Source organism: Cryptotermes secundus, unplaced genomic scaffold (assembly GCF_002891405.2).
Source record: "Cryptotermes secundus unplaced genomic scaffold, Csec_1.0 scaffold681, whole genome shotgun sequence".
Lineage (NCBI taxonomy): Eukaryota > Metazoa > Arthropoda > Insecta > Blattodea > Kalotermitidae > Cryptotermes > Cryptotermes secundus.
In genome coordinates this window covers 322,680-335,221 of record NW_019737395.1, presented here as the reverse complement: position 1 = coordinate 335,221, position 12,542 = coordinate 322,680, and the positions used below count along the sequence as shown (strand labels likewise).

Here is a 12,542-nt window from a genome sequence, read left to right as displayed (position 1 = left end):
CTCATTTGGAACTTAAGTGAGAATTAAAAAAACTTAGTCAACCCGTTATTGCACACACACACACACTTTCATTTTGGATGCCATTTATCAGAACTGTTTAGGATTAGAATACTAATATTTTAAAGACTTACATCTAACAAATTTACGTACACTTATGGCAGATGTGGTTGAAAACTTTGTGGGAACATCCCGCATTATCACGCATTTCTGCAACGCTCGCTCTTCACATCACTTTTCACCATCACGCGCGCTAACCAATCAGATTGCTTCAAACGATCGCATTTATACTACGCTCAGCGCTAGCCCGCGTCTACACCATTACGCGCGCTAGCCAATCAATTCTTCCTCCTCACTTTCGAGTTTGGCTCCGCCCCACCTACCAGCGTATAAAAAAGGAGCGACTCCAAAGCCGAGTTAGTCAGTTCAGTTCAGTTCATCGATTCAGTTCAGCAGTTTCACATCAAGCAACTTCAACCAGCAGGCTTCGTCGCCAGCGCTCGGTCTTTGGATACGTCGGCAGGCTGCGCCGGGCACGACTGCCTCGGCCCTCCAGCGCTCTCACACCCGACTCACTGGGGCACCGCGCCTGGACTCGCCGGTGGTCGTGTTACGGTCCGACCCACTGGGCATCTGGCGTAGCCACTGCCTCATGGCTCCTACGACCGCGCTCGACTAGCCTTTCACCAGCAGCAAACTCCGCCATTTGCCGCACTGCGATCAACCAACCTCCAACTCACGCTGCCGCACGGCAACCAAGCAACCTCCAGCCACGGCCGCACATCGGCCAGGCCACTCGCCTTTCACTAGCCTTTCTCCTTACCGGCGCGCGCCGCACTACCTCACCGGTCAATCATCTCAGCAGCCACGGTCCTTTTCAGGGCCAACAAACTGTTCCGAAGAAGTGGGTTGTCATCGGAGTAGCGACAAGACTACACACACGTTGACAAGAGAGTCCCACAACTTAAATGCTCATCTGTGAACTTTATAGAAGTTTCTGATTTTACATGGAATGGCCCAGGAAATGTGACTGTTGAGAAATAATGGGATTAGGCCCTGCTTGAACTATGAGGCAATGTAGTAAAACGGTTGTTCTTATATGAATTACCCTCATATGATCCAGTGTTTTAAAAATGTGGCAATTATTTGTAAAGAAAAATGTGATGATATATAATGTTACATCATAATTGCTTGCCCTAGGAGGTGAGCACACCAATTACATTTAAGAAAATTGAAAATGTTTGAAATTGAATGGCATTATTGATCAGATATTGAATTATCCTAACTTCCTCTTTGTTTAGTACAGTGATGACCATTATTTTTTTTAGGGGAGTTCTGGTTGGAAGTGGGTGCACCAGAGGATTTGAAGTTGGCTCATGTTTCTGTTGGGACAAATGCAGTATGGGCAGTTACTAGAGATCAGCGTGTGTGGTTTCGTAAGGGTGTTCGAGGGGAGAGTGCAGGCAACAGTGAGGAGTTGGCACGAGGATCTGGCTGGGTGGAGATGGTTGGCAATATGGCTGTGGTGTCTGTAGCTGCAAATGATCAAGTATGTGACATCTGTGATGGAGTTTGTATTTTGTGTCAAGTACTTACAGTTGTGATCTTATATGCCTTTAGTATGGTCTGTGAACATGATGTGGATTTAACATTCTATACAGGGGCCATATGGTTTCAGTGGTAAGATTCTGGACTGTTATTGAGAGGGTTCTGAATTCAGTCTTTGATGCGATCCATTATGTGAATTTTTCTGCTCATCTTCAAAGACAAAACTTTGTACACCATTATCTTATGATCACCCTGTCATCAGTGATAACAGAATCTGCCCTATTGTTCCCACCTCAGAAAAGGGATCTTTGCCCTAGACTGCATTTGAAGAGGCCGGAAGGGTTGATAGTGAATGTACGTAGCAGCAAACAAGAAAGACATTGTACACATTCTTAAAGTCAGCTTCAGCAAAAGTGAAGGCTTTTATATGTATATATTAAACATGGTCTCACCTCCAGTAGTGGTTCAGAGCAGAGACCACTGAGTAAGAATTTGGCAACTTTCTGGATGACCACCACAGGATTTGCTTGTAACAGAGTACTACCAACATCTGTTTTGCAACCGTAGGTCACTTTCTAATATTCTGCTGAACTGCACAAACAAAGATTGTTTGAATTTTACCTGGGGTTTCCATTGTTTCTCATAACAGCAACACAAGTGTCTATGTGAGTGGGGTTTAAAGGCACTTCAAAGACCATTCGTGTAATGATGAGCTGGATCACTGTCATTTGATTACAGTCATTTCATATGTCCCTCCTGCACATCGAGTACTTCTGCATATGTGCTCAGTCATACTGGAAGAAAATATGGTGTCCATGAAAGTTAGTGTAAGAAGGTGGCGCAGTGATGTATAATCATATTTTTTGTAAAAGATGGCTTAACAAAGGGCTCATATTCATCACAGACTTTCAGTACTGTTTGAGGATGATGCACTGACAAGAACACAGGTGTATAAATGATGTACCACATTCAGAGACAGCTGTGATGCAGTGAGCAGTTTCCATCACAGTCATAAATGCTACTCAGACATTTGAACTTATTCTGGACAACTGCCATGTTTATATGTGAATATTACAATAATCAAACATAAATGCCAGCAATGTAGAGGTCATCTCTCTCAAGGGTCTTCACTCTTGAAAACTGAGTGTAAGATATATTTTAAAGATGCCCATCAGATGTGAATTACCCTTGTATTTTCCAAGTTTGATTTTGCTGTTTTGCATATCTGAGGTGCTTACAGGGAAATCAGTAAACTTTAATTTTAACATAATGTAAAGTAGGTGTCATGTTGGACTGCCACAAACCCAAATTTAACTTAAATTATAGTGTAGATCCTCCTAGTATAAAATTTTATCCAGATGCACTTCATAGTTTCAGATATTAAACATGATGGAAGGATGAACAGATATGACTTTCTCTTTATGTCTTCATATCATGCACTTTTGCAGAGAACTCATAATATGAGGCCAGGTAATTAAATAATAGATGAATTCTCATAATGAAAATATTGTCAACTAATCTTTACTGAGAGTGTTCACCTTCTACTTTTATGTACTCATTCCTGTGTCTGTACTCTGCCAGGAAACATTACTTGAAAGTCCCTTCAATACTGTTTTCATATTGCTTTTAGTACTTCAAGTGATTCAAATTAAAACCCTTTCAAGGAAATATTTAGGTTTAGAAACAAAGAACCCTGCTGGGGCAAGATGAAGTGAGATATTTTTATACGATTCTTGAAAAATCTGTGAACTCTCATTTTATCTGTACATAAAGTATGTGCTACATTAAATTAGCTCCATAAATTTTAATATACATTTCCCAATGTGAAATTTCTGTAGTTTCAAGATGATGGATAGACTAATGGACACATGTGTCTTCCCCTGTATGTTTTTCTTTCATACACTGCTTTCTTCTGAGCAGCCAGTCACCTGTAATTCAATAATTATATTCATGTTTGGATTACTTATTAAATTTATAGGATGGTTGAATCTTTTGTTGTGTATAATGTCTTTCATTCCATTCAGAATTGGTTAGTCCACACAGAATACCTTATTCTGCTTGTTGTTCCCTTTCCATCAACTTGCTGATAGATCACAAGGTTGTTTGTAGCTATTGTGGTAACTGGATTAATCACCACATAGTCACGTAGGTGGGTGCCAACATTTTATAGGAATATTACCTCCATTTTCAGGACTTAAGTGTGAAGTTGGAGGCAGTATGAGTATATTCTAAAGGGTTCTGACGATGGTGGATGACACACAGAATTACTGGGTTTTTGGACTTTTTCCATTGTCCAGAATTCTAGGTAATAGAGGACACAGTGTTTCAGAAACTGAATCTGTTTCCATCTTCAGGTGACTGGACAATCCAGTGATTGAGATTAGCTCTTTCTAAGGGGCCCAACTGAGTAGGTGTCTTTCTTTCTCAGATCTTTGTAGTTTGTTAGGTAGGTAAGAACATTTTAGAGGATGTACTACCACATTCTTCAGGTATCTATCTACCATACTGTATGGTGTCACATCTCAGAAGATCACAATCTTAATATTCACTGATGTGAGAACCTCAACTCTCATATAATAATGAACCCTTAGGTTACCTAAGAGGGAGGAAATTTATGAATCAGCTGAGCAGTGATTAGCCTCTTAAGAAGGGTTCTGCTGTCAGTTGTTAGTTATGAAGCCAGGAAATTTCAGTCATGTTCTTTGTATTTGTACAGGTTTTTGCTATAGGCAGTGAAGATAGGTGTTTATACTTCCGAACAGGAGTACTGCCATCAGAACTGACAGGAAAGCAGTGGCGTGCTATACATGCACCAACACAGCTGAGTCGTACGAGCAGCAATGCTAGCCTCTGGTCTGCAAATTATAGGCATAGTCTGTGTGGTGGGACTCCACGGGAGAAAAGAGTGCGTAGTTGGAGTTCTCTTGCAAGGAACAGCTGCTCTGGTGATGCACAGAGCTTGATACGAGATTGGGAAGAAACATCAAGATCTGCACCAACACCAACATCTCTTAGACTTCAGCCTTCTCTTTGGCAGAAGAGCAGTGATGGTGCATCTCTTACTCTGCAGAGGCCAAGCCACTCAGAAGACTCGGTCAGTGAGAGCAGTGGGGCAGGACAGCTGGAGAAGAGGTAAGGCTGACAAGAACTATATAGTAATGATTAACAACTTTCTGTTAGCAGACTCTGAAGGTTTGACACTGTTGATACCAACACCCATTATTGGGCATGTCAGTACATTCACTTCTGATCCTAACAACCTTGTTCCCCTGTTGTCTTTGTTAATCTCCCCAGTTTTCCATGTGGCTACCTTTTGAGAGATTTCTGCACCAGCATTTTCTATGCATTTATTTCCTTCTCCATGAAAACTACATGTCAGATTCATAGTAAACTCCTACAATTCTTTGTTCTTGCAGCTCTAGGTGGCCTGTATAAGTCACAAAATTCCTTTTATAAGATCCTAAATTCTGCATTTACATCATCTATATTAGTTATGTATATTTTCCTGAACACTGTTTTCAGGCATTTGTAATCTGTTTACTTTTTGCAGTGCAAGAACCCATGTTTCACAAACAAGCAAAAATACTGGCAAAAATGTTAATAAATATTTGTTGTTTGATGTTTTGGAAAACTAGTAGGATGATAAAATATTTTTGAAGTAGGTAATAACAAGCATATCATGAATTTATTCCTCCAAATTTTATTCTGACTCCCCTATTTATCAATTACTGTTGTTTCCATACATTAATTTTGAAGCATTTTAAAATTATATATATATTTGTATAGTGACTTTGTTAGTGTGTTGATGAGTATATCTCAAGTTATTCAAATGTAGCTAAGGAAAAGAGAATTTTGGAAGAGACTGAAATTGCTTTACTGTACTGAACACTAGGACAGTAGCCACGTTTTCTTATTCTCTGTGCATATAAGATTTCATTTCCAGTGTATACAAATTTATTGTTCTCATTTTCACTAAATTCATGTTTTGAATCAGTGTCTCAGTCATTGCCCATGATTAAATAATTTTATTTAGATTATGATCTTTTGGGATATGACAACATGTATGTTTTGTGTGTATGTGCCAACATTTTGGAAGTGGCAGCATTTTCTCCAAAATGTTGTTTCCTGTCTTCCAAATTATGTGGCATCCTCCCAGAAGTTAATGTTAATACTCATCACTGTGAGAACATAAGATCTCTTAAAAAGGGGTTTCATTAATATCACCTCACTGGCCAGTACAAATGAACAGGCATCTGCTTAACTGCATATGACTATAATGAGTCATGACATACAGCATTCCACCATTTTCATGAGGACTACATTCCTGATGTTGTGAGTAAGGGAATGTACTCTGATAAGTATATGTATGTTTTCTTTTATTGTATTATAATATTGTCACATGTTAAGTGACTAGACATGGGGACTGGATTGGTATTTGGATTTATTGAACAGTTACAGCTCATAACTACAGTTAACTAATTCACACACTCCACAAATCACTACAGCACGTGTTAAGTCATCTCAGTCTGCTGTGTCTTTACTGGTTGTCTGATAACGGCTACCAGTGTTGTAGATTCCTCAGCTTTCATGTGCAATGGCTTCCCTTTTTGCTGGTTGGTGGCTGTCTCAACTCTCAGTTAGTCATCGCCTTGTCACAGTCTTCTAACAAGAGCTATTCCTCATGCCCTTGCAGCTAACAGAGTGTGCTCCCTAACTGCTATCTCAAGACTGACTGGCTTATCATGTTGGTTCTTGTAATATAGCCTTGGGATGGACTCACCAGAAAACACTGCTTCCAGCAGTTCTTCTGTTGTTGCTTGAGGTCACGTCTGTTGCAAGGACATGTTTATTGTGCCATTACCTAGTGGTGTTCCTCAACTTTCAACAAATATGCCACAGTGTTATTCTTTTTTTCTCTTTGCAGCTTTTATGTTTCTACTTATATTGCTAATTTTACTTGTCTTTCTTCTGGGAGATGTGGTTGTGTGGATAGTTCAAACAAGAAAGATGCTACACTTCACATTATGTTACCTGTACACAGTCAGGTACGGACTGTGATGTAGCACAAAGGGTTAGATGCTGATAAGCTGTATGTGGCTTCGGGAAGATGAACACAGGACAATCATCAAATAATGTTTGTGATCATGTGTTGGGGGAGCTCAGCCACAAATAATGAAAGTACGAAGTACCAAATTCATGAAGAAGGATGGATGACTTCACGTTTATTTACATGTCTGATGACACACAGTGTAGTCAAAGCAGTAATAAAGTAATCAGTACTTCCACTGTAATGCAGGTGCACTCTGAAGGTGCCTGTGTTTGTTGTAGGGAAGGGTGGTGTTGTGAATAAGGACTGATGACTCTACATTTATTGCAGGAATGAAGAGGACACACAGTCCAGTCAGAGCAGTAATGAAATGATCAGTACTTCTGCTGTAATCCAGGAGCACTCTGAAGGTGCTGTCGCAGAAATTCAGCCAGTGTTTCTTGTAGGGAAGGGGGGTGAAGTGAAAAAGAATCCTACAGTATGGAGTCCCATCCGAAGTGTGGGTTCAATGGTGGGGATGGAAGCTCATCCGGAATCTGACGGAAGTGTGTTTGATCCTGTATCTGGAGATTCTGGAGTGTTTGGTGAAGAAGAGGATGCAGAGGCCATGTACTGGGCAGATGGTGATGTGGCCTGGTGTATGGTGGAAGCCGGGGCTTGTGCTGTGGACCCATTATGTCTCCCCAGCTGGTAATTTAACATTCTGAGTACATTGACTTGAAATGCTGATTATGCAGAAAGTAAAATATTGAGCAGACTGTGGTATGAACTGACACATTGAAATTTCAAGATGTGATCTCTGAACCCATGCACTATTTACTGATCTTGCATTACACTGAAGCACAAATTAAATTATATCTCATTATGGATTATGTGCTCGTTCTTGTATTAAAATTTATTAAACAGAATAAAAGGGTTTTGTGAGAGAGAGAGATGGCTTGGTTGTTATAGAGTTGGAGAAATGCTACTGTAGTAAGTCAGTTAACTTATTTATATACTCACTGATAGTAGAACCTAAGAGTTTAACGTCATTAATACTGAAGCTCACCTTTCAGAATTATCCAAAGCAAATACCATCCACTTTCCATCCTCACATTGTATCTCCTGGTTCTCCTTTGTTTTACAGGTGCCTCATTTCCATTGGAATTACAGCAGAAAATATGTCAAAAAGTGCAGTTGATTTTATCCCCATCACAAATTCGCAGGATAGTTTCCAGTTTTCATATACATTGTATATACATATGTACATTGTATATACCCAATGCCGGTCACAGTAGCCGAGCGGTCTAAGGCATGTACTGTCTTTGCTAGCTTGGAAACCGGGATCGTGTGTTCGAATCCCACTCAGGGCTTGGTTGTTTAGTGTGTGTATGTGTTTTTCTGTGTTTGTGTACAGGTAGAGGCCTTGCGACAAGCTGATCACCGGCCCAAGGAGTCCTACCAAATGTATAAGATCTAGAAAAACCGAAGTGAACGGAGAAGTTCATGGAGGTAGGCCTAGGCCCACTGGGGCTGTAGTGCCAAAGAAAAAAAAATACCCAATGGCCCTGGCAGTATAGTGTATTGACTTTTTTCATCTGTCGGTAATAGTGCAAGTCTTCGAAAAAAAACAATTCCTGTCACAGGCCCATAACTACTATGAATGTTTGGACATTTCCATTGTAAACATACTGCTCATCTTATTTGGTTCACTGCAGCACATACTAAGTCTTCTCAGTCTGCTGTGTCTTCACCAGTGGATGTTCCCCTAGTCCCAGTCTCACTTCCTCGCAGGCTGGCGGCCATCTCACACCATCCTCCTACTCTTCTCACTGCTGTCTAAAGAATCTCCTCTAATGGTAGGTGGCCCTCATTATACAGCCTTGGCATGAACTGCACTAAGAACACCGCCTTGAACAGCCCTTCCATTGTTGCTTGTGTGTCCGTTGCAGCCATTACCTAGCAACAGCTGTTGTATGGCTGCTTTAGCAATGGGTCTAAATGCCACATATATTTCCATCCTTTGGTGCAGAAATGGGAGAGGCACATTTTCTCTCAGTTACATTAGAAACAGCTTACCTCAATCACCGGACAGTTGTACCTCCTTGCCTTTTCACTTGAGGATGGAAGAACATCTAGTTTCCAGAAGGTTTTGTAAGAATGCTCTTTTTTTTCTCTTTATAGGTTTGTTGAGGCACATGTGGCTTCTGAAGTAGAATTATCTAAGCCTTGGAGGGTCAAAATTTTGCAAGAACTGAAGAGACGGTTACCAGAAGAAGGGTCAGGCTTTGAAAAATATGAGAAAGCTGTTGAAATGTGAGTCACATTTTTTTAATATAAAGAACCTAACAGTTTGTAAAATTTTGGCTCATATACCTAGAAGTTCTCTTAGAGTGATATCAAGTATGTTTAATGATAATATTGTACTGCAGCATCCTGTTACATATCACTTGTTTTCACTTATTATTCATAGTATTCCACTTGATCTTCTGTTTCCCCAGCTTGGCCAGAGATCCTGCAGGAGTTCTTCTCGGTTTGTGGATAGACGTTTTTCATCAGTTAGTTTAAATGCACACGACCTGTACATTACATCATGCTTCACATGATCAGCTGCTGCCAGCCATTTTGTAGTCAGATATAGACTCATTGCAGTCAGAAACTGTGACAGGATGTTTCTCTTTTCAGGTCGTCATGGGTAAAAACTGGCAAAGCCCGGTGCCAACTTAAAGATTCAAACCAACAGTATGAGGATTGCACGCTTGAATTGGAATGGGTGGGCAGTGAGAAAGGCAGTTTGGACTCGGGGACACTCTCAATACTAAGTCCAGATAAGAACCATACAAAGGTAAGTAGTTTACCATTTAAAGTACAGTGGTTACCCACTGTACCACCTGCTTTAAGGTTAAAAACGCCTTTATTTTGTCTGTAAAGTGTAAAAAGAAATTGTGGTTGTTAGAATGAACAGTAGTTATTTCTCTAAACAGTATTAATGGTCGGTCTTTTTAATGGTATCACAGTGAGTGTTTTGAGAGGTAGGAAATAAATATGTTTTAGATGAACTACATCAGAGGGTTAACATCAGCACAGTGTAAGTCTCATTGGTACTCATATTATCACACATTAAAATTATCATAATGTAATATGGTGTCTGATTCCTTGCCAGATGCAGTTCAGCTTATCAGAAATCACATGTGTTGTTTGCTGTAGTGAACCTTCCAAGCCTCGTATTGCTATTCATACTCCTAAACTGACAAAGGGCTCATCTCCTCTTAAACTGCAATTCAGTGGTGACACTGACATGGAAGACTGGATGGCCAACCTCACTTCAGGTATATCAATATAAGGGCAGTGCAGAAATAGCAGTACAGTTTGAGACTACCTCTGTGTTACTGTGTGCTGTTCAACAAATTCCTCAAACTGATGACCATGATGGCACTTGGACATTTCACATCTCTCATCTGTGCTGGCGTGAAGGTCAAAACAACATCTGCTTGTGTGCTAATGGCCTTCCATTTTTTTGATTTTGTTTTGTGGAGGGATTGGGATACATGAACACAATACTGCTGCTTGGAATATTCAATAAATATACCCAGGTTAGAGATAACTGTAAGAAGTTAGCAAGTAGAGTTTGCCACACATTTGTAAAGAACCCACCCTGTTGTCCGTCATTTTCACCATTGTGAGAATAGACTTTTCCCACAAGAACATACCTGTATTCATGTTCATAGAGTGCAGTAAGGCTGTACTTCATTAATTTGAGGAGCTAACTGTATTAGGGCCAGCATTCTATGTGTGCAGAAGACTACATTGTCATTAAAAGAGGTGAAGAGTTGAAGCTTAGGCCATCTTTTATCACAGCGGGCACTCCTTGGCTGCTAGTGTTGGGGCTTAACAGGTTTATTTGTTTGTTCTGTATGTCAGAGTCATGTTTTTTATGCATGGACTTGCTTATTCTGACCAGATGTCAGTCGAGTCAGAGATGGCAAGGCTCATACTGCTTTTATTTGATGTTACTAGACCAGTGATACAAGGATGCTTCTTGGCTTAGCCAGAAACACGTTCTGTGAAACATTTTATTTCAAGTTGATGTCTTACTGACAGTATCAATGGGGTTAGTTACCAGAATGAATACATGTTAGGTTTGTTGCTTTTTCAGTGATAGAAGAGGCCCTGGGCTCAAATCTGAGCACAGATACTGGCTATCCCAACTGAGGTTTTTCATGGTTTTTTTGCAGTTCTTCTGGGCGAATGTTGGGTTAGTACCTCAAATTTGGCCATGACTGCTTCTACATTCTTGCATGAGGTCTGCAAACATTTGGTGTTAGAATATTTGCTCTAAGATGCATAATTATCCGTTGTGGGGTTATGTATCATCATAGTATGAAACCAAGCCAAAATAAAATCTGTGATGATATAATAAAACCCTGTGCTCTATTTCTGTTGATGTACAGGAAATGAGTAACACTTTGGATAATTTTTTATGTGCATTGTTGTAGTTATTACTTTTGTATAATAACATTTCTTGGATCAGTGTGTTGCCAGATGTTTGGTGTACATGGACCACCAAGTCCAGGTTCGATTTGGATAACAACTGGTCTTGGAGATGTATTTGTCTTTGATCCTGCCATACTTGAGGTGAGAAGCAGTTACAGTTGAAAGAACATGCCTCTTATTGATTCATTTTAAGTGCTGCTGAGAGCTAAAGTGTTTTGATATGAAATAGAATTGTAACACTGTTTGTTATTGTAGGCAAGCCAGTTAAGTGGTGAAATGTATGCTCAGGAATTGGATGTGGCAGGAAAAGAAACACCTTATGAAGCTCATCTTCATAATGGATTTCCACCAGGAACGATATTAACGATACAAGGTTGCGTCCATGACAGTTGTGATCGGTAAGGTAGCTGTGGCTGAATACACAATATGGTTTTGATCATTAAAGATAGTTCTGAGTATGTAATACTGTTATGATCGGTGTGTAGGTTTGGCTGAATACACGTAACTGATATCATTAAGATAGCTTTGGACCATAATGTGTTAACAGCAATTGTAATTACAATGTTTGATTAAGTATGGCACAACAACTAATGAATCTGCCTGAAAGTTAAAACCTCTGAGGAATGTAAACAGTAGAGCCTACTGGATATGCTACTTCTCACTGAAGGCAGGATTCACATCAAAGCAACTAGCAAGTACTTATGTATATATAAAAAAGGTAAAGTTCTTAATTAAGCACCACACCATGCACCCATTGGATAGGAGGCTGGGTGGCCCCCAGAGCCAGTGTGGACACTATGAAGCAAAAAATGTTACCTGCTGGAAGCTGAACACTGGCCATCCCACCTGTGGTCCATTGCAATGTAAACTGAGTAATCCTGACTGATATATATTGGTTTTAGAAATTAACTGTATTTTAATGACAGCTGTTCACACTAGAAAGAGTATGATATAAGCGGCCTCCGTAGTCTAGGGGTAACGTTCCCACCTCATGACTCAAGGTACGCGGGTTCAAACCCGGCGGAGGTCGTGGAATTTTTAAGGGCGGAAAAATTCAGGGAACAAGTCCTCCGGGAGGGACTTTAAGCCGTGGGTCCCGTGTCGTAGATCTACGGCACGTAAAAGATCCTCATGTCTCTAGGAGACCTCTGAGCAAAATTAGGCAAAAAGTTTCTTGCCCAAGTAGTTTCCAATGCCTCTGGTAGATGGGGAGAGTATCAGGTACCAAGGGCCGACCTCGTTGGCTGAACGGGGCTGATAGCACACCAGTACCAGTAGGGTATGGCAACTGGTAGAATATCAAAGGGGGATGTACAATAGACTATTAGTCGCGGTGCATAGGGAAACCCACCCCCTCTAATAATAATAATAATAATAAGAGTATGATATTCCAATTAGAAACATCCTGGAGCAATGTAAAATGTAGATTGTAAGTGATTTGATTATTTGCCCTCTCTGATGATTTATATTTTGCCTG

The 12,542-nt window shown here is 40.3% G+C and overlaps 1 protein-coding gene across 2 annotated transcripts in view; it reads left to right on the top strand.

The window, feature by feature from the left end:
* Positions 1–12,542, top strand: part of LOC111870364 (tectonin beta-propeller repeat-containing protein) — a 55,231-nt gene that overhangs the window by 14,770 nt on the left and 27,919 nt on the right. For both annotated transcript variants that reach the window (XM_023862591.2, XM_023862590.2), the window contains exons 6-13: positions 1,326–1,546; positions 4,262–4,677; positions 6,923–7,282; positions 8,756–8,887; positions 9,257–9,416; positions 9,735–9,900; positions 11,103–11,206; positions 11,321–11,463. In XM_023862591.2, coding sequence (XP_023718359.1) covers positions 1,326–1,546; positions 4,262–4,677; positions 6,923–7,282; positions 8,756–8,887; positions 9,257–9,416; positions 9,735–9,900; positions 11,103–11,206; positions 11,321–11,463 — 1,702 coding nt within the window. The remainder of the gene's footprint in view (positions 1–1,325; positions 1,547–4,261; positions 4,678–6,922; positions 7,283–8,755; positions 8,888–9,256; positions 9,417–9,734; positions 9,901–11,102; positions 11,207–11,320; positions 11,464–12,542) is intronic.